This window comes from Spermophilus citellus (genome assembly GCF_964194105.1).
Source record: "Spermophilus citellus genome assembly, chromosome: 14".
Lineage (NCBI taxonomy): Eukaryota > Metazoa > Chordata > Mammalia > Rodentia > Sciuridae > Spermophilus > Spermophilus citellus.
Window position 1 is genome coordinate 63,696,703 of NC_138194.1, and position 27,317 is coordinate 63,724,019.

Consider the following 27,317-nt stretch of genomic DNA (forward strand, 5'->3'; position numbering starts at 1 on the left):
GGGACCCTTCTCCGCGATTCCCCGCCCTTTACCCCTCACTTTCCCAGTCCAGCCCAGTCTACCCTCTGGGTGGCTACCGCCCCTTCCCCGCCCCTTCGGCCTCTCCCTCCACCCCTCTCAACCTGGCCTCCCCATTCATCTAGCCATTGTCTACCTCCCCCTCCTCCCCCTCCCCAAGCGGCCTCCTCCCCCACCGCTGCCACGTAGTGGTTTGAAGGAGCCAATGGGCCGGCGCCGCCAGGTGTCTCTTACCTGCACCACGTGGGGGAGGGGGAAGGGGCGGGCAGGTAGAGCCACATCCCAAAACAGAAAAGCTTTCAGCCATTGCGCGCGCCTCCCGGGAGTACAGCCCAGCTCCTGGCTTTTTCATAAACGCTCGGGCAATTGAATACAAAAAGGGCAGGCCTCCTGCACCCTCCTTCCCACCCCCCTTCCTGCCCTGGGTGTGGAGCACCGGCCAGGTGTGGGCTTGGGTGGTTGGTTACCGCCTTTTGCACTGGCGGCAGCGAGGAGGGGGGGTGGGCGCTCTTTCTTTTTCTCTTAGAAGAAGGTTTTAGCACAGGTTTTCTCGTTCTCACTTCCACCCCGCCTCACCGCCTCCCGACCCCCCTTCTTCCCCTCCCCACCTATCGTCATGACGGCGTCTCCGGATTACTTGGTGGTACTTTTTGGGATCACTGCTGGGGCCACCGGGGCCAAGCTGGGCTCGGATGAGAAGGAGCTGATCCTGCTGTTATGGAAAGTCGTGGATCTGGCCAACAAGAAGGTATTTCTTCACGTTCTTGTCCAAGGCGTGGGGCAAGAAGTTTGTTGTGGAAGTTTCGAGGAGGGGGTAGGTAAATAAGTATCCCACTTGTGGGAGTGGACCAGAGGCCTAGAGAATTCAGAATAAAACCAAACTGGTTGGCCAACCGCCTTGGAGCCATTTCAGTCTTCTGAAACCTGGCCCAGGTGGAGAGGCCGGGAGCTGCTGAGACGGGTTCTCTGCTGGTCGGGGAACGCTGGGCCGAAACCGTGTGGCCTTCCCGGGCCCCCGAAGCCCACTTCCCAAACCTTTGCGACTTGATCCGGGTGGGGGTGGGGCAGGGGGCTGGGACGCGCGGACCGCTGAGCCACGGGAGCGGCTGTAGTGTAGTGAGCTTTGATTATGCAGCTGGACCCCTGTAGCGGCGCCGGCCGCCGCTACAGGGGAGCGAGGGGGAAAGCCTGGAGAAAGGCACCGGAATCGAAAAAGGGGAAACTGACCCCCTGTTTCTCTCTCCCCGGAGGTGGGACAGTTGCACGAAGTGCTAGTTAGACCGGATCAGTTGGAACTGACCGAGGAGTGCAAAGAAGAAACTAAAATAGACGCCGAAAGCTTATCCTCCGCGCCTCAGCTGGACCAAGCCCTCCGACAGGTGACAGCCCCGGGCCACACCGCCCACTTCCATCCGGGCTGTCCCGGCAGCCCCACAACCGGACCCAACCCTACTGCTGCACGTCCTCTCGGGGTGGTCGCCGCGGGTCCCGGGGGCTGGGTGGCTGGACTCCCAGTCGCTTGGATGGGAGCCTGGTCCGGGGACTGGGAGAGGTCGCTGCTCCTTTTCGCTTCCTTACCCAAACTACCCAAATTTGCTAGTTTTCCAGTAGCTTCCTAGAGTAGTTCCTGGGGTCGGAGACTCAGCAGCGTTTAACCATTTGAATGACCAGTGAAGCTAGATGAATTGTATAGTCCCCATCTCCAGGTCCAGACCCCAAACGCTTCAGTCGCCAGCGGGGTTTGGGTCTGTGGCTCTGCCATGGAGCAGGGGGCGCTATGGTGTAGATGGTGCCAGCCAACCTGGCGTCGCGTGATCCAAGCGGCCCGAGTTTTGGTCAGAACCTGAAAGAGCCCGACTGCTTTTAGTCTTCTGAACTCCCCAAAAAGGACTGGGTTCTATAATTTCTTTAATGGTCTTGATCTCAGTCTCAAGTAAGGTTTGGGTCACCGTGGAACTGGTGGAATCCCCTTTTTGGAACTGAGGTAACTTAAAAACTGGCAGTTCCGGGGCGCAGATCCTGGGTTAGGGCGGGGCGCCCAACACCTGCGCACCTATGAATACCCGGAGCTCTCACTGCCTCTGCCCTAGCACATGAGTTTCGAATTATAGGAGAAAGTTATCATTTCTGGGGTGTATTCCAGGTTCGTGTTACCAGCCTTTACAGAGGTCTGTGTATCCATTGTCTGCTTTGTTTATCAGAAATTGGTTTCTTTCTAAAACCTGGCACATGGAAACAAAGTAACGCTGGGGAATGATGTAATCTGAAGGCAACCTACCAGGAAAGCAGACCTCTGATTTGTCTTCAATGAGTTTATCGCAAAAATAGAAGGGGGTACGGGAGGGGAAATGCACTTATGAGCAAAAACTGTGAATTGGATGGAAAGCGTCCTTACCGAAACCTGTCTAGGGCGATTTGTGATGTCTGCCCCAGCAACGTTGTAAATTTTAGGCTCACCGGCATGACTCGCCCCGACCCCAGTTATTACCAAGTGGGGCCATTTTGAAGAGTTTGTAAACCCTGTATCAGTTGTGTTCCTCCCTGTGTGTCTTATTCTTTCAGTTTAACCAATCAGTGAGCAATGAACTCAATATCGGGGTAGGGACTTCCTTCTGTCTCTGTACTGATGGGCAGCTTCATGTCAGGCAAATTCTGCATCCTGAGGCTTCCAAGAAGGTAAGAGTGCTGGCTTCTGGAAAAATGGTTGGACTTTTGAGATGAATGAAAGCTTTTTAGAAAACTGGCTTATCCAAATTATTATTTTTAAAAAGCTGCAGGTAGAGAGTTATTGTTTCATGTGACCAATAATTTCATTTTGGGAAGATAAAAAAGCTCTGAAAAAAGAAGGTTGTGAGTTGCAAAATACTAATGTACTTATTGCTTGTGAAATGTACACTTAAATTGCTAAAATTGGGCCTGAGATGTAGCTCAGTGATAGAGCACATGTGTAGCACATGTGGGTTTGGTTCCCCAGCACCACACACACATATATATTAAAATGGTAAATTTAATATTATGTATATTTTACCACAGTTACAAGATGCATGACAATTTCATGGAGATGTTCAGGTTTGCAGTAATTTGGTAACTTAACAAAAAGATTGTTTTCAAGATGCTTGATGTTCTCCCACTTCCAGAGTTAGCATGGAGTTTGATATTTTGACAAAATAACTACGGTTAGGAAAGCAAGAATGGTGTTTTAGTGCATTATAATATTTTCATTTCTTGAAATACTTTATCCTAAAAAGGAAGGGGTCAATAAGTTCAACTCAACCATTTTAATTATAATCCATTAAAAATTCTGCTTAAATAACACTTAACTATACAACTAGCAAAATATTAATTATGGCACACTTTATCTAATTTTTAAGGGAATGTTCAAGACTAAATCTTAAATCTATAGGGTCAGGGCAATTTTTAAATTTTGTTAATTTTTCTGATGTGGAAAAGACTAGAGTGAGAAGTCTTGTCATGGATATATTATGGTTTCACTCCCTGGAAATATACTACTTAGGGAACAATGAAGAGCAGACAGCTCACTCAGGGTAGCCAATCACTGCTAAGCTAGTTGCTCTTAACAACTTAAATTAGTTTAAGCCGCAACTTTTTATTGTGCCAGGCAAGCACTGAGTTTGAAAAGATAAGATTATATTTAGGTAACTCTATGAGGCAAGTCTTGCAATGAAAAATGTAGATTGACAATTGATGACACCGGAAAGTATAGTCAGTACAGATTTTCTTTAGTCCTCAAGTAGACAAAGCTGGGAAATTCGTTAAGTGTATAGTAATTTTAAATGTCTGAAGAAGAAATCCAAGTTACACTGATTTGAGGGATAAGGTGATCGATCACTCCTTTTATAAGAATTTTAGTCGTTATTTCAGTTTTATTAAGTGCTAATTCATTTCCTATACCCTTGACCTAAAAAGACATGTGAATTATTTTTTCCCCAAAAAATATTAATATGGGGGTCTTAATTCTTATTGGGTCAGAGGAAAACAGTTGTTTCCATTATTTTAGATGGATTGCTTTGGGTATGGAAAAACTCTGGAGGAAAAAAAAAATGTTTTCCTAAGTTGGTTTTATTAGGATAGACTAAATATAAGAAATTAAAACAGTTTAATATAATAAAAGTAATCTTGTATATTCATTTATAGGCAAAATGGGAAATATAAAAGAAATAATCTATGCAGAAAACAATAGATTAAAATGTTTTTACTAATATAAGCACATGTAGATATATTCTTTCAGACTTCTGTAGAAAAGCATTATTTTTACAAGGAACATTCATACTATACAAATACTTTCAGCCTCTATAATTTAACATAAGATCATGGTTTCACTCCCTGGAAATACTACTTAGGGAACAAAGAAGAGCAGAAAGCTCACCCAGGGTAGCCAACATTTCATAAGCACTAACTAAAATGCTCAGTATTTTAAATGGACACAGCTATTTTTTTTTTTTACATGTTTATGGACCTTTATTTTATTAATTTATTAAATGTGGTGCTGAGAATCAAACCCACCTCACAAATGCTAGGCAAGTGCTCTACCACTGAGCCACATCCCCAGCCCTTTTTTATTTAGAGATAGGGTCTCACTGAGTTGCTTAGGGCCTAGCTAAGTTGCTGAAGGCTGGCTTTGAACTTGCCATCTTCCTGCCTCCGTCTCCCAACTGCTGGGATTACAGACATGTGCCAGCTTGAACACAGCTATTTAAATTGATCCTTTATTGTTGTATAGGCAGACAGTTTTTAAATTAATACTTTTGTAGGTAACTGAGAATTCATGATTCTTTTAGTAGTTCACTTTTTGTTGCTTTGGTACTTGGGATTGAACCCAGGGGCGCTTTACCACTGAACTACATCCCCAGAGCTATTTTTTATTTTGAGAGGGGGGTCTTGCTAAATTGCCAAGGCCTGCCTTGAGTTTGCAATCATCCTTCCTAAGACTCCTGAATCCAAAGATTACAGTCGTGTGTCACCATACCCAGTTAAATAATGGTTTTTTTTTTTTTTTTAACTTTAAGTTATTCAATGAGGGTTTTTTGTTGTACATACACACACACACACACACACACACACACACACAGTAATATTTGTTAACACAGTTGAGCTTTGTTTAATAATCACATGAGTGCTGCTTGGAGCCAAGAATATCTGGGAACCATTTCTTCGCTTTTGAGTTTTGAGGCATATATATTATAAAATATATGTATGTGTATGTGTGTATGTATATACATATCACACATATGTATATATACACATACATGAATTATTTTCTGAGGTGACTGCATATATATGTATATGTGTATATACAGTCACATGTGTGAATGTATATATGTATATATACATGTGTATATCAGGAATTTACTATCTTTTTCTTTTTTTTTAACTTTTTTTTTTAAAAGAGAGAGGGAGAGAGAGAGAGAGAGAATTTTTTAATATTTATTTTTTAGTTATCGGCGGACACAACATCTTTGTTTTGTATGTGGTGCTGGGGATCGAACCCGGGCCGCACGCATGCCAGGCCAGCGCGCTACCGCTTGAGCCACATCCCCAGCCCCAGGAATTTACTATCTTATCTAATTTAGTACTGACAATATGTATTATTAGTACCCAATAGTAGTTAGAACTACTAAATTTTACAACTTAATCTTATGTATAAACTTATGTATCTGCACGAAAACTGATACTTGAAAATGCAGATGGTTTAAAATGATTGGGCTGGGGTTGTAGCCTCACTCATGTGCAGCCCTTGGTTCAATCCTCAGCACCACATAAAAATAAATAAATAAATAAAATGAAGGTATTGTATCCAACTACAACTAAAAAAAAAAAAAAATGGGTTGAGGATGTGGCCCAGTGAGTGGTTAAGCATCCTGGGGTTCAATCCTGGTTACCAAAAATAAAAAAAATAAAAATATATTGTTCTTGAAAAATAAATAAATAAAATGATTATGGCTGGGAAAAGAATGTATTATTCAGAAAATATAAAGTGTAACAACTCAGATATATTACAGCTTCGGAAATGTTTTGAATGAAATGCATAATGGAGTACATTGTAATCCAGTTTATTAAAATAAAATGGATTTTTTTTATGTGAGACCTGTATACAAGATCTAATGCAATAATAGGACCAGCTGTTAAAAATAAAGCTGTTCTTATATTTTTAAAAATCATGGTAAAATATGCCTACATTGAATTCTTAGTCTTAATTACTAGAGAAACACTGAGCAAATTTACCTAGTTAACAATATCTACCTTGTCCTTCCTCAGAATGTATTACTACCTGAATGCTTCTATTCCTTTTTTGATCTTCGAAAAGAATTTAAGAAATGTTGCCCTGGTTCACCTGATATTGACAAACTGGATGTTGCAGCAATGGCAGAGTGTATCCTTTAAATGATTAATCAAGAACCAATTGCATATAGCTCCAAGAAAAAAAAAATGCAATTTGAAAAACTTCTAAATGTTTTAAACTTCATCAGTGTATGAATGATATTGTCTGGTCCACATTTATATACTGTACTAGGAGGAACTTACAGTATACTTATATTAATCTTTCAGAGTAGTTATAATTAAATGAATTGAACAGTTGCATGGACTTAGACATGGATTTTTGTGAAGGTGATTGCATCTAAAATAAGGTTCAGTTACAGATGATGGTATTTTCTGGGTGAGGGGTGTGATGAGTTGGAGGAGAATGTGAAGACTTTGCTGTCTTTGATGCAAATGGCAAGGCTACTTGATCTTGCTTATCTGGTGTTAGGGTTTATCTTGTTCTTTGGAATGGATAACTTTATTAAGTAATGAGTGTATGTACTTTACAAACTGCAGTTCATTGATTTCCTCTTTTAATCTCCCCTGAGTTTCTCAAATACATACAAGATTATGGTGGTTATGATGCATCTTTGGTGATAAAATAGGGTCATTGTCCCCCAAATCTTTATTTATCATGGGAGTATATTTAATGCATTATATACTGTAAAAGTAAGTATTTGTAATCATAAATTTTGAAGTTTATGAATGACCCATTATCTTGAATCTAGTAAGTCTTTAAAGGGTTAACTAATAAGCAGTCATGTGCTAATATAGCAAATGAAAACTAAATAATAGGTTAGACTACTCCCCCAGAGCACTGAGAATCACTATAAAGTCAAATCTGTTATTTTTAGGAACTTGGCAGTTGTAAATTTTTTTGTCTTTGTTTTTGTTTGTACCAGGAATTGAATCTAGAGGTGCTTACTGCTGAGCTACATGCCTAGACATTTTTATTTTTATTTTGAGACAGGGTCTTGCTAAGTTCCTGAGGCTGGCCTTGAACTTGCAATCTTTCTAAGTCCACTGGGATTACAGCCGTGGGCCACCATGCCCAGCTGTAGAGGCTTATTCTTAAATTTATTCTTAAACTTTCTCATTGATTTTCAAGAGGTAAAGCCTGCTGTTTGTTGTATTGGTTAAGGCTTCCTACCCTTATGATCTCATTTAACCTTAACTATCTCCTGAAAACCCTCTTTAGATTCAGTCCCATTGGGAGTTAGGGCTTAAGATCTACATTTTGGGTGTGCTTAGAATATACTAGGGTATCAAATAGTATGTAGAACAAAAGTATCTAGAACAAATATCAGGGGTGTGGGTGTAGCTCAGTGGTAGAATATGTGCTTAATATGGTCAAGGTTCTTTTCATCCCCAGTGAGCATGTGCGTGCTTGTACATACACGCTCACAACCATCGGTAGATGAGAGAATTTTGAAAAGTCTTAATTTTTAAAAAATATGACAATTTCAGTAGGTATAGGCAGTATTTAAGATTTCTCTCCAACCATTGTTTCCTCTTTAAAAAACAAACAATTTGTGGGTTTTTTGTTTGTTTGTTTGTTTTTTGGCCGGGAGGGGTTTGCTGCTGGAGATTGAACCCAAGACCTCACACATACCAGGCAAGCACTCTAGCACAGAGCCACACCCCCCCAGCCCTCGGTTTCTTCTTAAAGAAAACATTTTCCTAGAGATTATAGATCAACTTACTAGTAAAAATGTCCACAACTACAAATAGGGGCTTCTTAGGAGTTTCTATCATTTCTTTTAGTTCTAGTTCTATGAACATACATTGGCAGTTTTTTCAATGCTATACAGATGAAAATCAGAAATATTTAGCTACAGTAAAGAGCTTAATTGTGAATAAAGCTAAGTTGGGTTCTATTTTCATGAGCACTTTAACTGAAATTTGAGGCAGAGTTTCATGACCATGCATTCATTGAAATGACAGGATTTTATATTTCTTTAAAAATAACTTTTTTAGGGGAATGATATTGGCCAAATTATATTGTGTATCGTGTACGCGTACGGATATGTAACAACATCCCATCAGTGTGTCCAACTAAAATGCAAATCATTTTAAAAATCAGGAAAGGGGCTTGGATTGTGTCTCGGGGTAGAGTGCTTGCTTGCCTAGCATGTGTGAGGCACTAGGTTCAATTATCAGCACCACATAAAAATAAATAAATAAAACAAAGGTGTTGTCCATCTGGGAGATTTTTAAAAAATAACTTTCTTATAGATTAGTGTCTTTTGACTTAAATTGAGTCTTGGGTTTATAGTTTTATTACCAACTAACAAGTAGATTTTAATCTTAATCATAATTTTTCCCCCCTATAGTGGCAATTGAACCCAAGAATACCCTACCAACACTGGGCTACCCCCCAACTACTTTTTTTTTTTTTTTTTTTTTGAGACAGACTTACTAAGTTGTAATCCTCCTGCCTCAGCCTCTGAAATTGCTGAGATTATAGGTGTGTGCCTCGTACATCTGGCTAGTTAATAGCATTTTTATACTGTTTAGTGTTATAATTTCATGTTTATTTTCCACTTATCAAAACATTTAAGATTAGATGGGCATGTGGTACATGCCTGTAATTCTGCTGCTCAAGAGGCTAACAGTTTGAGGCCAATCTCCACAATTAGATCTTGTCTCAAAATAAAAAGGATTAGGGGTATAACTCAGAGGTAGAGCACTTGTCTAGCATTTGCAAGGCTTTGTGTTCGATTTCTGGTACTGGGGGTGAAATTCAACCTTTCTTAGCAATTTTTTTTTTCATTGCTGCTATGATCAATTATCATAAGATTCTTATTCAGAAAAATCAATATTTTCCTGATGAGGCCACCAGAACAATTTTTGAGGTCAAAAGCAATCACATTAAATCTGCCTATCAACTGTGCTCATCTATGCAAAGAGTTTTGTAAAACTCTGCAAGAGTTTTATTCTTTCAGGCCACTAAGCCATTTTCCTTGCTAATGTGGAAATGACCCTGAATTTTGAAACAAAGCTAGTCAATGAATGTCCTTGATGACTTTTCCAAGTAGATGGAGAGTCATTTGCTCCTGTTAGATTACCTCTTCCAGGTAAACCAGTGGTGGAGGAAGAGAGGCTCCTGCCAATACTGGGAAAGGAGCAATTAAGAAAATTTGCATGTTTATATGTTTGTATGATTTATCTTGTGGAATCTTTTAATTTTTCACTAATGTATTGGTGCTGGTGATTGAACCCATGGCTTGTGCACGTGAGGCAGGCAGTCTACCAACTGAGCTATATCCCCAGCCCCCAGTCTGTATTCTTGTTTTGTGTTTTTAGATAAAAGTGAAGAAATATTGATTTGTTTGGAACCTCAGTGGCTTTACAGTACTATGTTAATAATTTTTTTTTTTTTTAAGAAGAGCAGTTTTAGATTCAGAGCAAATGGAACAGAATGTATAGTGTTCCTGTAAGACCCTTGCTTTCTCCCTCACTCACCCAAACCCTCATACCTTCCTTCCATGTCTCCTCCCTCCCTGTCAACATGCTGTACCAGAGTGATACATTTGTTAAAATAGATGACTATACTTGACATTATCATCTAAAGTCCATAGTTTACATTAAAGTTCACATTTGATGGTGTGTATTTCTTGGGCTTTGACAAATGTTTTTATACTGATGTGTATCCATCATTGTATACGATAATGTGTTGCGGTATCAGCATGGTATAGAAAAACTTCATTGTACTTTGTTTCACCTGTTCATTCCTCCCACTAACCTTTATACTATCTCTATAGTTTTACCATTTCCAGGATATCACATAATTGGAATCGAATAGTATGTAGCCTTTTAAGATACACTTTTTCTTATACCTAATGATATATACTTAAGGTTCCTCCATGTGTTTTCACAGATTGATCATTCATTTCTTTTTAGTGCTGCATAATATTCCATTGTCTCTATGTACCACAGTTTGTTTATTCACTCTCCTATTGAAAGACAACTTTGTTATTTCCAAGTTGCTTTATTATGACTAAAGCTGCTGTAAACATCTTTGTACAGATTTTTGTGGGGGCATGTTTTTAATTCATTTGGGTAAGTACCAAGAAGTGTGATTGTTGGATCACATATGTTGAGTGTAATTTTTTTATATCTCAAATGAAATGTTCAACACATTTCTGTAAGAGAAAGCAATGAAACCATGAATTTTTTAAAAATGTAGAACTTCATTATGCAGCATTTTAAGGTGTTTATAGATAATGAAAAAAATATATATTTTTAGGCAAGTGCTCCAGCACCAAGCTTCACTCTCAGCCCCAGTGTTGTTATTCTCTAATGTTAGAGGAAACTAAAGAAAAAGGTGTAGTCGCAGAATCTGAGCTCTCTTGGACCAGAGAGGCCCTGCCACTGTGCCTTCTTCAAGCCTCACTTTTATCTTGGCATTCCCAGTTGAAAACTATGGAAGTGTGAAAGTATGTCCACTTTAATAAAAGAAGGTTTGGGGAATTTCTTGAATGCAGTTCTGGTTCTTATTTTAGCAGTTCTTTCCCTCTTTGTATTTGTTCCAAAAGCTATTTCTGATGTTGGTGTTAGGCTTCCGAGTTGTTCCAGTTGCAGGTGTGCTGCCTGCTTCTTAATTGTGCAATCCCAGTTGAGAAGACCTTATCTACAGGTAAACTGTAGACTGCATTTGGTAAGCTTCATTTAATCAGGTGAGGTGGTGAGAGTTTGACAGGGTAGTGCTTCTGTGATTTCTCCTCCTCCACTTCTCCTTTATTTACCTCCTTCCTCTTCCTTCCTTTTTTTCTTTTAAGAAATTATCTTAGCTCCCTTGGAGAAATTAATACTAGTTTAGTTGCTCCTATGGAAAAAGACATTTTGATTATGGTGCTGTTTGTACAAGTGACTTTTATTTATTTTTAAAAAGTAATCTTGGAGTTTCCTCACTAATGCTGGAATTACTTCCTGATTTCTTTACCTGTTTTTAGTTTCCTTATTCATGAACTGATTTATTCTCATTACCATTGTGTTTACTTCAATTTTCTAAGCCTTTATTAAGATCTTAACTCTTAATGAAATATAGAAAGGAATGATCAGGGTTGGGGTTATAGATCAGTGATGTAATATAGCTCAGTGGTAGGGCATGTGCTTATTAGCCTGTGTGAGGTTGTGGCTTCAGTTTCCCACAAAACACACACATATACACACACACACACACACACACACACACACACACACAGAAAAGCTATCATATTTTTCTTCAAGAGTCTCACAATAGCCCAGCATTGGGGGTAGGGGGTATTACCCTCATTTTATAGCTGGGAAAACCAAGGCTTAGAATTTTTTTTTTTTAATCTTAAGTTAGATGCTCCAGCATCTATCTAATGCTCAGAAATCCTACTCATTAAGAAAGTAAAAGTCTAAAATATATAAAGATCTTTTTTTTTTTTTTTTGATACTTAGGTGATCTCTCTTCTAAAAATCTCTTTAAATTTATATTTTCCTGAGCACATACTAGCCAAGCCATTCAACAGTAAAGTGAAGTTTATTTTGTAAAGTTTCTGTTCTGCTGTTGGGTATTGCATCCATGCATGTTGTTTGCCATGATTATCAAATACCATTTCACTAGTTCAGCTTCCTGTTGTCAGAATTAAAAAAAAAAAAAAAAGACCACTCCTGCCTGCAGTCCATAGGTTAGTAGGGTGTGTGTGTGTTTTACTATTTCTTAATGGGTGTAAAGGATTTGGAAATGTGCACATAGGAGTGCTAGAGCATAGCACTCCCATAGATGAAAAATTGAAATGGTGTAGATAGCCTCAATAGCATAGTGGTTAAGAACACTCTCTGGAGTGAGATTTACTGTGGTCAATTTATTTGCACTTGGCAGCCTCAGTTTCCTGAATTAAAATGGAAAGACTGTTAGGAGGAGTGTGGGAAAGTGTGTGAACCACATCAGCCAGTGCCTTCCCGCCCCACACTCCACAGTGTCGACTGGGAGCCTGTGCACATCACTAGGTGGCTGGGTGTCTCAGATGAAAATATCAGGGGTTTTTGAAAAGTACTTCCTTATGTATTTAAAACCTTATTTTAACTTATTCGGCACTTATTTAACCTCAGGTGAGAGTGGATATAGAACTTTCAAAGCACCAGCTACATGTTAGTACAGGTAAACTTCAAGGTTAGTTTGGCTTTTTCATTTGTAAAATATTGTGTGAATGTGGCTCATTCTACACTTGGATACTTATTTGTTCTGATTAATTGAACTGCACCATTGTAGTTGTATAGACCTTCATTGCCCTGTTTAAAAGCTAAAGGGAAGCACTGAATTTTCTTTGTCCTTCTCTTCATATGAAAGAGATTTAAAATGTCCCCAAGTGTACAGTTAAGCTGTGCTGGTAATTGACCTTGTTAGCTGGAGGGAAAAAAGAATTATCTTTGGCATCACATCAGCATGATCTGAGCCAAACCAGCAAATGGGTTGGCTTGTGGTCTGTGATAAATTGACTATAGAAATACTGTATGTTTAATTATAAAATAATATTTTTTACTTTTAAAATGTGAGTTTGGTGATTCTAGTATAACATGGTTTTGTTTGTTTGTTTTATGGTGCTGGGGATTGAACCCAGGGCCTTATGCATGTGAGGCAAGCACGCTACCAGTTGAGCTATATCCCCAGCCCATAATATTGTTTTTTAAGTTGAATTGCTACTACAGCATTTAAAAAAATTTTATTTGTTCTTTTTAGATATGCATGACAGTATTTTTAAAAAATTCTTTTTAGTTATCAGTGGATCTTGTATTTATTTATATGTGGTGCTGAGGATCGAACCCAGGGCCTCACACATGCCAGGTAAATGCTCTACCACTGAGCCATGATTTTAACCCAATGTTTTTTTTTTGTTTTTTTTTTTAAATAAGCTTTAGAAGATTCATTTTGTCATCATGAAGTCTCCTTTTTCTAATTGGTTTATCCTATGTAAATGTCTTCTAAATTTTTTTTGTCTCCATTCCATTCACTTCTATCTTGATCTTATATCTTCTGGGTTGTACTTGGTCTGTTGGGTAGGTTTGAGATTCTTTCATGTGGTTTTTCATTATGATGTCTACTGGAAGTAGTATTTGTTAGTAGGGATCTTATTATTTTTCCTCCAAATAAGTTTCTGAGAAATGAAATTAAAAGTAAGGTTGTAGTTTCTTCCCAGCATTTTATTGCTGCTATATCAAATTTTGTTACTGTGGCTCCTTGTTTGCTTTTCAGTGGCTTCTGTTATGTGTGAAAAATTCTGTTATGCTGAGGATTGAACCCAGGACCATGTTCATGCCAGGCAAGCATTCTAACACTGACCTGCACCCCTGAGCTTCTTCAGTGGCATTTGTGATTTGTTTCTTTCCGAGCTCACTTTAATGTAAAACTGATTGGGCCTGTAGCTCAGTGGTGGAGCACGAACTTAGCATGCATGAGTCTCTGGGTTCAATCCCCAGCACCAAAAAGAGGCATGGGGAGTAGATTGTATATTGAACCTGTTTATTTTTTTATTTTTTATTTAAAAAAAATCTTTTTAGTTGTAGATGGACACAACATCTTATTTCTTTATTTTTATGTGGTGCTGAAGATCAAACCCAGTGCCTTCCACATGTGAGGCAAGCACTCTACCCCTGAGCTACAGCCCCAGTCCTTGAACCTGTTTTTTAACTTATACAATTCATTTCAGGATAGATATCATTTTCTTCTTCCCTTTATTTTCCTTCATATGCTTGTAGGAAATTCAGTTCTTGGATTTTTGCTTGATTTTTCTCTTGCTGTGTTTATTGGTTTGCTGCTCCTTTGTTAATTGCCGTAGGTTTTTAAATATGACTGGCAACATAGGTAATTGTGTTATACTATAAACAAAAAATAAAACAGGGCTGGGGAGGTGGCTCAATGGTAGAGAGCTTGCCATGGCTTCAATTCCTAGTGTAACAACAAAGAGAAAGAAAGAAAGAAAGAAAGGACAGAAGAAAGTAAAGAAGGAATGTTAAAAACTTGTCTTTTGAGGGGCCTGTGGCAGGGAAAATTTTGCTTTGAGATAGAATTTCAAGTTAGTATGTAAATATGTGCTTACCATTATTTGTTCCAGAACTAATATTTTATGTGTGTGGTTCTCAGATACAGACCCAAAACTTAGTTTAGAAAAGATGTCATTTACAAGTGAAAACTGGGTGTTTCAAAAGCAAATGTGTCCATTTTCAGGTAGTCTGGAAATAACTTTTCTTTTGAGTAGATAAGCTAGTATTAATGAACTCCATTCAGCTTCTTTCTCTGAATTATACCATCAGCTAATGTTAAATGTTGAGTTAAATTCTCGGTCAGTTTCACCAAGGGTGACGCTAAGGAAAGCATTCCTCCTGTTCAGATATCATTTGAGTCCCTTCCCTAACCTAGATAAACGTAGCACTTCAGTCAATTGTAGCTGAGATGTTAGTTTTGTTCCCACCCTCCCTGGCTGTACCCTTCCTCATTCCCTTGTGGCAGTTCTAGTTTGTAAAGCTGGCTGAGCCTGTTTGTGCTGTTGTAGCTGCCTCAAGGGCAGAATGAGTAAGTTGCATGATGAGCCATAAATCAGGAGGCACAGACTCATCTTTTCTTCCCTCAAGATCAGATGTGCAGCAAGTAATTCAATATATAACTATAAATTGATAGGGAGAAAGAATTGGTAATAAAAAACATTCTTAAAAAGAATACTCCCCTACCATTTATTTTTTTGTGTTCAATTCTTGTAAGTATCGACTGAACTTCCAGAGAGAGAGAGAGAGAGAGAGAGAGAGAGAGAGAGAGAGAGAGTGTGTGTGTGTGTGTGTGTGTGTATGTAAGGAGGTGGTTTGGGTATGCAGCAGGTTGGATGACTTTTAACAGTCTGCCAATCTTTTGTGTGTGCTGGCTCAACGGGAAACATGTTGGTGCATGTTACATAGAACCCTATTAGCCAAGTGTCAACAATATATTCTTAATTAAAAAGAAGAATTCAGTGAAAAGATTCTTCAGCTACGGATCTATTTGAACAGAGAGGAGAGAGGAGACTTTATGTTTTTGCTTTTGATCTCTATCTCCTTCAGTTGGCCTTTACCTATACATTTAAAAAGATCTTTACAAAGTGTGGCTCAAAAAAGTTAAGCAGAGCTTCTTAGCTTGGTGCAGGGAATTATGTACGCAGTCAAACCTGGGCTGTGTTACAGTTTCAGTTCCATTGCCTGCTAGTGGGTGACTGAGTTGTGGAACATTTCTAAATCTTTGTTTCTTCATCTTCTTGGTTTTACTATAACCTACTTGGTAGGATTATTGTGAAAATCAGAAGACCTAGGTGGTCCAAACAAAATGGTATTTAATAAATGCCATCATTTATGGTAGTACATTCCTAGGAGCTGTAGAGTAGTTAGAGATCAGAGGAAGGCAGGGCCCCAGATTCAGGAGATGTATAATATAATGGAGAGGAGAGTGATTTATTATAGGGGAAGCATCCAATGGACTCTTCAATTGGTGGTTGTGGCCTAGAGTAGTTAGTAGTAATAGCTTTGGTGCTATATGGCAGTTACTCATGGTCTGATTTGGTTGGAGGATTAAAAGGATAAAAGTGCTTTATGGGGGAGTCTCTTGAGCAGAGGTTAGGTACCTCTCTTTTATGGAAGAGATTAAAGAGTAATTTGAATGGAATATCTTTGCATTCCTATTTCTCTGAATCTAAATCTAGCCCCAGTGTTCTGTTCTGGGGGATAAAGTCATGATGTGATAAACATTCCTGTGGTGGTCTCTGTATTAGCCATCTTTTGGCAACCTGCATTCCTGTAGCTCAGAGGTCAGTAAGCTTTTTCTTTGAAGGGCCAGAGATAATATTTTGGGGTTGGTGGACTGCATATGGCCTCTGCAAATATTCTTTCTGTAATCCTTTAAAAATATGAACTCCGTTCTTTTTTTTTTTTTTGTACTATTTTTTTATTTGTTTTAATTAGTTACACATGACAGTACAATGACCTTGCGTTCTTTGTTTTTAATTGCACAAAACCATGCTGAGGACCAAGGATGGTCTCTGCTATCAGTGGGTGCTTTTCTTCCAGGTTCCCCAGGGTGCAGCTGATCTCCCCATTTTTTTTTTTAAATAACCTTTTTGTTTGTTTGTTTGTTTATTTATTTATTTTTTAATGTGCTGAGGATCGAACCCAGTGCCTCAGACGTTCTAGGCAAGCAGTCTACCACTGAATCACAATACCAGCCCCTGATCTCCCCATTTTGACATAGTATCAGCCTGGGCTTTAGGCAGTGTTTCCTGGGCCACTTTTCCTAAAATCACTGTCTTAATGATTGTCTCTTACGTTGTCAGGTCCATTGATGATGTGGGGTAAAACTGGAACTATTGAAAACTGTTAGTTTACACTAGTGGTTCTCACCCTGGTGTGATTTCCCCCCATCCCCCAACTGGAGACACTTTTAGTTGTCATAACTCAAATATAGGAGTAGAAGCCAACGTGCTGCTAAAAATCCTACAGTACACGATAAATCTCTTCTTCCAACAAAGAATGCAGAATAAGTGCTAAGAGAAACATGGCTTGCATGGCAGGGTTATATCCATTTCTTGGGTAGTTTTTGCTCCATCATAGGCCTGATTGAAACATTAGAACTATAGGGTTCCAGACTGCTCTTTGGTACCAGAGTCCATATGATAATGATAGTCTTGACTAGTCTTAAAAAGTTCTGGAAGGATTCCTATTGTCTTATCTCTCCAGAAAAAATTTAGGACAGCTATCTCCCAAAGTCCCAAAGTATCTTTTTTTTTTTTTTTTTTTTTTTTTTTTTTAGTGCTGGGGATTGAACCCATGGCCTTGTGCATGTGAGGAAAGCACTCTACCAACTGAGCCACATCCCCAGCTCTTCTCCCAAAGTATCTTTATCCTTTAGCTCTAGTTTTTCTGTCTTATCACAGTCTTTGAAAATGGCACTGGATTAGTAAAAATTTTTTGATATCCTCTTCACATAATCAGTGATTCCAATCAGTGGTCTTTGGTCTGTTGCTTGAACATCTCCTGAAAAGATAGTTTCAAATCTGTAAGTGGGCAGTATATCTATTTTGTGATTAGTTGATGTCAAGGGCAAGGGGGGTGGGATGCAGACATGATCTATCATTTTAGCTGGATTCTTACCCTGTGAGATATATGAATAGCCATATGGTGAGTTCAGAGTTTTCAATCATGAATGTCTGATCTTGAATTATAAAAGTAGTCACTGTGGCTGGGCAAGGTGTCACATGACTGTAATCCCAGTGACTCCTGTGGTTGATGCAGGAGGATCAAAAGTTCAAAGCCAGTCTCAGCAACTTAGCAAGGCTCTAAACGACTTAGACCCTATCTCAAAATAAAACATTAAAAGGGCTGGGAATGTGGCTCTGTGGTTAAGTACCCCTGAGTTCAATCATGCTTCCAGAAAAAAGGGTAGTCACTGTGGGTTGTAGGAAGAAGGGAGAGGGCATCTTTTATTATTAAATACCTGCTTTGTGTTGTGGGCTTATTTTATCTCATTTAATCTTCACAAAGAGCCCAGGGAGGTAAAGATTATCACAGCTTTGGCTTTTGAGATAAAGTTTAGTGGGGGTTAAGTAATTTGCCAGGAACATATGGCTGCTTTTCGGCATATGGTATATTTAACTGCGGAGAGATGGGACCAGCTGAGGGACAACACAAAAATGAGTTTGCCTACCTTTGTTGGGAAGCAATGTCTCTTTACTGGAAAGGAAGGAGGAAGCTGGGGTTGAAATGGAAAGTGGTTTAAAATTATGAGTGGAAAAGGATATGGCTCACTGAATTAACTCTGCAGATTACCTGCTGTACTTCTTAGGAATTCTAGGTGAGAGCTCCCTGAATTGATATCTATCCTCTGAATTTGCACTAAATAGTACATGAGGACACTTTCTTCACATTGGTCTTCATTTTTATAAGCTTATTTTAAAATACTAGTTAGAAAACGGTATAAAATAAGGCAAATGTTCTAGTAACCACCATTCAGGTGTTTGTTTTCTTTTTTCCTTTTACTTTTTGTGCTGCTGGGAATTCAATCCAGGACCTTGTGCCTGCTACCACCAAGCCATATCCCCAGCTGTTTTCATTTTGAACGCTGAAGAAAAGATGCAGCCCCATAGTGTTATCTTTGTGCTTTATATTACACTACAAAATTCAAGTTTAGACAAAGTGTGACTATAGTATTGGAACTTAAAAGAAATTAAAAATTCCAGCCAGTATGGCAGTGTATGCCTGTAATTTCAGATACTCAGAGGCTGAGGCAGGAGGATCACAAGTTTGAAGCTAAGTGGATAACTTAGCAAGTGGTAGAGCACTTGCTCTGAACATGCTGGAGGCTCAAGGTTTAGTCCCCAGCACAACCCACACATACAGAAAAGAAAAAGGAGCAAAGAAAGAAACATTGCAGTGATTGTTAGTTTTGTAAGGTAACTATTTTGATGGAGGTACATGCTGGTTGTAGAGTCTACAGACATTGTCAAGATCCATATTGAAGCCAGGTACAGTGGTGTGCTCCTATATTCCCAGCACTCAAGAGGCTGAGGATCACTCGAGCCTAGGAGTTGGAGACCACAAGCCTGGGCAATGTAGCCAGACTCTGTCTCAAAAGAGAAAGACATTTTTCCTGCCGTTGCTGAGTAGTGCAGAGGCTCTGGTGTGTTCAAGATTGGGCTTCATCTGTAATCCACTGCCATGGCTCAGGAAAGAATAGTTGCTGGAAGTGTAATGGACATTAATACTGCTTTACAAGAGGTGCTGAAGTCCATCCTCAACTGTGTTGGTCTCAAAGGTGGAATTTGCAAAGCCATCAAAACCTTAGACAAGCACCAAGCCCATCTTTGTGTGCTTGCATTCAACTTTAATGAGCCTCTGTGTCAGATTGGTGGAGGCCCTTTATGCCGAGCACCAAATCAACTTGATTAAGGTCAATGACCAGAAACTAGGAGAATGGGTAGGGCTCTGTAAAATTGACTGAGAGAGCAAACCCCATAAAGTGGTTGGGTACAGTTGTGTAGTGGTTGAAGACTACGGCAAGGAGTCTTAGGCCAAGGATGTCATTGAAGAGTACTTCAAATGCAAGAAATGAGCAAATAAAATATTTTTGTTTCTCTCTCTCTCTCTCTCTCTCTTTCTCTCTCTCACCACACACACACACACACACACACAAGAACCATATTGGTTATTGTTGGCTCTGAGTGCTTAAATTGCTTCTGAAATTTACTCTCCAGGTACTAGCATCTGCTACTGTCAAAGATGGGATGCCCCAGAGGGCTCTAAAAATATTTTAGAAGACAAGTATGAGTAAAAATGGTATCATAGAAATAGTGTCATTGGTAGTCTGAAGTGTCCATCTCAAACATTATGCTGAGATCATTTAATATCTCATGGCCTTTATTGACATAACTATGTCATAAAGTCAGCATGGTCACCACCTTATATGTGCCATTGAGATAGATAGAATAAAAGATTCTAATTAGTGTACTATACACTTTATCATTTGAAACTCAAACTATAGGAATAAGCATTTATCTATTTTCTGTTACCTAAATAAACAACTTTTATTACTGGTGATACCGTAGGACACGCTTTTGACTTTCACCCAAGAGTTTAAGAAGTATGGTTGAAGTCCCAAATGATGGGAAGAAGCCATCCTGAGATTTTTAAAGAATTTTACCTGGCCTTTTGTTTGTTTGTTTGTTTGTTTGGTTTTTTTTTTTTTTTTTTTTTTTTAAAGAGAGAGTGAGAGAGGCGGGAGAGAGAGAGAGAGAGAATTTTTAATATTTATTTCTTAGTTCTCGGCGGACACAACATCTTTGTTTGTATGTGGTGCTGAGGATCGAACCCGGGCCACACGCATGCCAGGCGAGCGCGCTATCGCTTGAGCCACATCCCCAGCCCCTTACCTGGCCTTTTGACTATTGAGCTTAACTTTGATTTGGTAGCAACCTCATTTTACCTCTCCAAAATATTTCCTTAACTTAATCTCCTAGGTTTAAACTTTGAGAAGAATAGTTCAGTCTCCCGTTATGGAGCCTCTCAAGTTGAAGATATGGGGAATATAATTTTAGCAATGATTTCAGAGCCTTATAGTAAGTAGTAACTGTTATAATTCCTAGGATTTGGTCCCAACATCTTTCCCTCAACTCTGATTTTCAATTTCTTCCCACAGTTTTGTTTCTGATAGCTAAAATGATGAGTTGTATGTCATTTTCAGATCACAGGTTTTCAGATCCAGAGAGAGTAAACTACAAATTTGAAAGTGGCACTTGGTAAGTAGGTGAATACCATTCATTTGAAATATTTTACTTGATCTTCTTCATATTATAATATTTAACTCCCTTTATATATCTTAGTAAATTTACTTAACTTTTTGGCTATCATTTTGTATTATTTGGTCATTTACTACTGGATGTTGAGATTCAATTTTTATTTATTTATTTACTTGTAAATGTTTCAGAACTTTTGTTTATCTTTTTATGTGGTGCTAAGGATTGAACCCAGTGCCTCACATGTGCTAGGCAGGCGCTCTGCCACTGAGCTATAGCCCTAGCCCGTGGGATTACAATTTAATGAAATATTGACTACTTCAGTCAATGACTGAAGAACATCTTGTGTTTTTATCTGATTTTTATTTTAGTCTCTTTTTATCTGTCCATCTTCTTTGGAAAACTTACAAAGAAGAAAAAAATAGGCTTTAAAAGAGTTCGCAACTTATACTGAGATTAGTTTTAAGTATATTCTGTCAGCTTCTACTTTAAAGCAAAGGAAGTAACTCGAGAGGAGTACACAGTGGTGATATCTCTGTGATCACAGGTGGACCTGGTTGAGTTTGTGACTCATTGTAGTCAATTGTATGTGATTGGTGCCTGATGTGAATAGAAACTTCTGGCACTTTTGTCCGTGGAGAGATTTTGAAGCCTATTTAATTTGTGGAGAAAGTGACTCATGAGGAGAATGTCCTAGGATTACTGAAAATATGAACATGAGAAGGACAGAACATCAAAAGGTGTTAAAATATGTAAGAGGTGATTTGCAAATGACTCATCAAGGTGTGGGGATTCCCAACTGTTTCCATAAACACCCTGTGATGACTCTCTGGTCTGATAGGGAGATATTTTAATGGAAGACTTCTGACCACATACATACATTCCTGATGTGGGTTAATTGGCAGCTCTGTGTTGATCCTAAATTTTGCTGCCAAACCGGATTTAACCCTCCCTTGTGTACTGGCTACATCCAAGAATGAATTTGAGTCTATCTTTCATGGTTTGATGCCAGGCCATGAGGGTATAAGGAGAACTTTGTTTCCTGTGTTTTGATTCAGGTCACTTTGAGTTTATGGCAGGCAAGTAGTTGATACATAGATGGCTTGCTGGAGAAGCTAGTTGTACTAGACCTACATAGGCATCCCATCTTTCTATAGTGAACCCCCCCTAAAGAATACTTTCAACTGTACCCATAACATTTTTAAGTTTATAAGAAAAATATATCAGGCAATATTGAAAGTCTGCCTGAACTCAAATAAGACCTCATGTGTAGGCAGATTGTCTTGCAGGGAGAAATAGATTAATTAATTAATTATGCAACCTCAAGTTTTGCTTCATCCACAGCAGCAAGATGGAACTTATTGATGATAACACTGTAGTCAGGGCACGAGGTTTACCATGGCAGTCTTCGGATCAAGATATTGCAAGATTCTTCAAAGGACTCAATATTGCCAAGTTGGTTTTCTTTAATCTCTATTTTACAAAATAATCCCAAAGGGATATTGGGTTTCCTATTCTTTTCTCCTCACTTTTTTTTTTTTTTCCTACATGCCATTTGTTTTATTTTTTATTTTTTCAAAGGGGAGGTGCAGCACTTTGTCTGAATGCTCAGGGTCGAAGGAATGGAGAAGCTCTGGTTAGGTTTGTAAGCGAGGAGCACAGAGATCTAGCACTGCAGAGGCACAAACATCACATGGGGACCCGGTACATTGAGGTATGTCCTCAAGCTGAGACCCTTGATTTCTTGAATGAGTATAAATATAGTATGGGAGATTCAAACTGTATTTTAACTTCTCTTTTCTTAGGTTTACAAAGCAACAGGTGAAGATTTTCTTAAAATTGCTGGTGGTAAGTGCCTTTGGCTAATAAGAATCTAAAGTTTTGCATTTATACTGAGAATCAATAAATAGGACATGAATGGTTTTCATTTCCCAATGAAATATATGGGAAGTGATTTTTGTAAGTAGAAAGAAGAAACTTTGAACAGTATCAGTGAATTTAATGTGTAATTACTCTTAACACTTGAGCTCACCTACATAGTTAAATAGCCATTTAAAATAATACTATACAAAGATAAAAGTATTACATAAAGTTGTATTTGTTCTCAAATGAGTCCAAAACCTGTTTTCAAAGAGTCATGCTGTAATACCTAGGTTTGTTGCATATCTGCTTCTAGTTTTTCTCTGTTACTTAATTCATCATTGACCACTTACATGATCATTCCCTGGTATTTTTGTAAACACATATAATTTACAGTAATACAGTCAGAGAAGGGAACAGATGTGGTCTTTATCTGCTGGGACCTCTTTATCTCTGGGAACTTGCTAAGTTCCTCAGTGGTTCATAACTTCAAAACTTAAAAGTAACAGCTGCACAAAAATATTAACCAATTTGTCCTTTTTCTTTCTTTCTTATGTATACATTTATTTTGTGATTTCTTTCTTTTTTTTTTTTTTAAACTTGGTACTGGAGATTGAACCAGAGGTGCTTTACCACTAAGCTACACCCCAGTCCTTTTTTCTTTTTATATTGAGACAGTGTCTTGTTAAGTTGCTGAACTGGCCTTGAACTTATGATCCTCTGTCTCAGCCTCCCAAGTCACTGTTAAGCCATTCTGTGAATTTCATTTATTGTGTTATAACTTCCTTTCTTTTAATATATTATGAACACCTTCCTATGTTACTTGATTTCATTTATTAATTGCTACATGGTATTATATGTACCATAACATTTTGAAACATCTTTGTAGTGCTCCTAGAACTTATTTCCAACTATTCACTTTAAGTATGTTGCAGTGAATATTTTTTTCTCTCTCACTCATTAGGATAAGTATCTTAAAGTAAAATTGCTGAATCTAAGAATTGTGGGCCTTTTAAAAGGAGACCTTTAACACCTGTGCCAATTTGTACTCAGGAACTTTCACTTAAATAAAGAGAACATTAGGGGGCTGGGGTTGTGGCTCATCGGTAGCACACTTGCCTGGCATGTGTGAGGCACCGAGTTCGATTCTCAGCACCACATATAAATAAATAAATAACGTCTATCAACAACTAAAAAATTATTAAAAAAAAAAAAAGAGAGAACATTAGTATCTTTGCATAACGCAACACTGGTGGATGTTTTCCAGTTGCAGAACTTGAAGTAACAGCATCCTGTTATAGAAACAAATTGTGCTAATTCTATTCTGGAACTTGCTCTGGGAATGAAACTCAGGGAAAGCTCTGCCACTGAGCTACATTCTCAGCCCTTTCTGCTCTCTATTTTGAGACAGGGTCTTGCTAAGTTGCCCATATTGCCCTTGAATTTGAGATCCTTCTGCCTCAGCCTTCCTAGTTGCATCATTGTGCCCAGGCTTAGACTTCTTTAGATAAGCCCTAAAATTCAGGGCTTTATGTAGCAAGGCAGTGTTTGATATAATTTCTTTTTTATTATTTTTTTTTAATATTTATTGTTCAGTTTTCAGCGGACACAACATCTTTGTATGTGGTGCTGAGGATCGAACCCGGGCTGCACGTGTGCCAGGCGAGCACGCTACCGCTTGAGCCACATCCCCAACGTTTGATATAATTTCAAAGCATTGTTTGATACTGGTTGGGGATAAAATTTATTTGGAAATTGCTGTGGTCTTACCTAGATCCTGGGTTTCTGTGGTAAAACATTGCAAATTGGAGTTGGAGAAATGAACATTCATATTTTTGCTCTGTATTTCATTGTATGTGGATGGTATGATAGAATTCTTTATATATATATATATATATATATATATATATATATATATATATATATATATATATATATATTAGGTGTAGATGGGACACAACACAATGCCTTTATTTTTTATGTGGTGTTGAGGATTGAACCTGGGTCCCGCCCGTGCTAGGGGAGCGCTCTACTGCTGAGCCACAATCCCAGCCCTAAAAATTCTCATTAAGGGAAAGCATTACTAGTTGTATGGATTTGAAGGGTGTGCATTTGAGTATTTGTTACAAGGTACTGCTGTACAAGATTCTCTAGTCCGAGTGGAACACTGACTAGCTGTACCAAATATATTCTCTTTACTCACATATGTTTGAAACTTTCTTAATAAGAAGTAATCAGGAGCCAGACATTGTGGTGCACTCCTATAATCCCAGTGACTCTGGAGTCTGAGGCAGGAGGATCATGAATTCAAAGCCAGCCTCAGCAAAAGCAAGGAGCTAAGCAATTCAGTGAGACCCTGTCTCTAAATAAAATACAAAATAGGGCTGGGGATGTGGCTCAGTGGTCAAATGCCCCTGAGTTCAATCCCCAGTTAAAAAAAAAAAAAAAATGGGGAGGGAGAGAATTCTGATTCTTAGCATATCATTATGATGAATTCAGAGAAGCGTTGAGTCTTTGTGATGAATTTGACATTTCCAGTAATCACACCACTTTAAATTTGATGAAGTTGAAATTTCAACTGTTTTTCCCCATGCTTTCTAATATTTGTTTTCCCCAGGAACATCCAATGAGGTAGCTCAGTTTCTTTCCAAGGAAAATCAAGTCATTGTCCGCATGCGGGGGCTCCCTTTCACAGCCACAGCTGAAGAAGTGGTGACCTTCTTTGGACAGCATTGCCCCATCACTGGAGGGAAGGAAGGCATCCTCTTTGTTACCTACCCAGATGGCAGGCCAACAGGGGATGCTTTTGTCCTCTTTGCTTGTGAGGAATATGCACAGAATGCGTTGAGGAAGCATAAGGACTTGTTGGGTAAAAGATACATTGAACTCTTCAGGAGCACAGCAGCCGAAGTGCAGCAGGTTGGTCTTTAAGAGTATGCTGGGACCTCTCTATCTTTGGAAACAACCTAATATTACTCTGGATACTGAAAATATCAGTTATTGAAATAGCCTCATTCTATAACCAAAAGAGAGCCACTGTTTTCTTGCTGTCACACAGAAAACATAATATTTTGTATTTTATTTTTTTGTATTTTAAAACTACACATCTTGAAAACTTCCCATGTTTAAAGATTTTCATCTTTAATATATCTCATTTTGGTGCATATTTTATTTAGAAATTCCTCTTATATATTTTGGTTGCTTTCTTTTTCTATGAAACATAAACATGCTTGTAAAAATTTCTACAAATTTCTGATTCATTTCTTTATAACTAGATACAAGTTGTGAGCTTTTAAGATTTTTAATGTCTTGCCAAGTATATTTCCCAAAAGACTTGATTGGTTTTATTTCCTACTGGTGACCTTCTGTCTTTAAAATTTTTCAGAATTCAGAGGTTTTTTTTGTTATTGTTATTTCCAGTTCTAGGAATTTAACCCAGGGGTACTTTACCACTGAGCGATATACCACTAGCCCTTTTTAAGATTTTTATTTTGAGACAGAGTCTCACTAAATTTCTGAGACTGTCTCAAACTTGTAATCCTCCTGCATCAGCCTTCTGTGTAGCTGGGATCACAGGTAAGCACCACCACAATCCATAGCTACATTAGTTTTTGTGTGTGTATGTGTGTGTGTGTGGTGCTAGGCATCAAACCCAGGGCCTCTCACATGGCTAGCAAACACTCTACCACTGAGCCACATTCACAGCCCCACTGCATTTATTTTCAATTTTTGTCCTAATGCTTGTGCTGTGTCTGGATTGTCTGTATAATTTTTAAGTCTTCCTTTCTCTTTTTCATGCCATTTCTTTGTGCTGTTTGTCTCTGATTTTATCACCTCTTACCCAGCAATTTAATGGGCGTGAGTGTGAAAATTAGTGCACCTTTTGGGGAGGAGTTCATTGATTCTTTTTTATATTCAGTTTATGGATGTTCAAGGCTTTCATGTTTGTTTCTTAGAAAGCCTCAGGATGCCACAAATGACATTTGCATGAGGACCTGACTCCTAGTATTAGATTAGTAGTGGGCATATTCTAGGACAAAAATGGACAAGGACTTCGTAATCGAGTTTTGCCTTAGAGCAATTCTTCAAAGTATCTAACCTATCATAATCCATATCAAGATAGCTTGATTCCAAGAATATAAAATATACTCAAGATCTTCTTTCCTGATACCAGCTCAAATTTACATGGAAACTAAATTACTCTTTAGGGTCACCAAATGATTTTCTCAGTTGTTCATTATCTAACTGTTCTGTCTTGTGCTCTTATGTAACATATTTTAATGTCATTAAATATCATATTTTAATTTATTAAATATCATATTTTAATTTATTTAATATCATAATTTATTATCTTAATATCATTTACAGTCATTATTTGGCCTGTGATTCCTTTACTAGGTCATTCTCTTTTATTTCTTGGGTTTGTTGGAGTATAAAGATAATATTAAGGGGAACACTCTGTACTTAGTGAAATGAAATTCAATAAATTGCCACAACAGTCCATATTTAGCAATATGTCCAAATTTTTATAAAAGAAACAGACTTTAAGGACACTTGTCCTAAGGTAGGTGGTGATGTATCTGTTTAGGTGGATATATCCTTAATTATAAGCATGTTGTGTTGTGTGTGGTGTATGTCTTATGTAGTTGACAGAAGTGGGTATCATGCTTTCCCATCTGAAATGCATAAATCCCTTTCTTCATTGGTGCTTCTCCAACTTTAATGTACTACGAATCATCTGAGGATCTTGTTAAAATGCAGATTCAAATTCCCTGGGTCTAGAATGGAGCTGAGACTGTATTTCTTGCATGTGTGTGCGTGTACTTGTGCACACACTGGGGATTG

The 27,317-nt window shown here is 38.4% G+C and overlaps 1 protein-coding gene and 1 pseudogene across 2 annotated transcripts in view; both read left to right on the forward strand.

Moving 5' to 3' along the window:
* Positions 1-634: 634 nt before the first annotated feature.
* The window catches only part of ESRP1 (epithelial splicing regulatory protein 1), a gene marked incomplete at its 5' end in the record, with an annotated part of 57,816 nt that continues 31,133 nt past the window's right edge, over positions 635-27,317 (forward strand). The window contains 10 exons of the mRNA XM_081266675.1: positions 635-766; positions 1,269-1,397; positions 2,581-2,694; positions 6,295-6,409; positions 20,337-20,435; positions 20,561-20,615; positions 21,957-22,067; positions 22,194-22,326; positions 22,418-22,460; positions 25,090-25,391. Coding sequence (XP_081122801.1) covers positions 635-766; positions 1,269-1,397; positions 2,581-2,694; positions 6,295-6,409; positions 20,337-20,435; positions 20,561-20,615; positions 21,957-22,067; positions 22,194-22,326; positions 22,418-22,460; positions 25,090-25,391 — 1,233 coding nt within the window. The remainder of the gene's footprint in view (positions 767-1,268; positions 1,398-2,580; positions 2,695-6,294; positions 6,410-20,336; positions 20,436-20,560; positions 20,616-21,956; positions 22,068-22,193; positions 22,327-22,417; positions 22,461-25,089; positions 25,392-27,317) is intronic.
* LOC308633706 (small ribosomal subunit protein eS12-like) lies at positions 19,039-19,432 on the forward strand (annotated as a pseudogene). The gene has a single exon. The product of its transcript is annotated as a small ribosomal subunit protein eS12-like (transcript).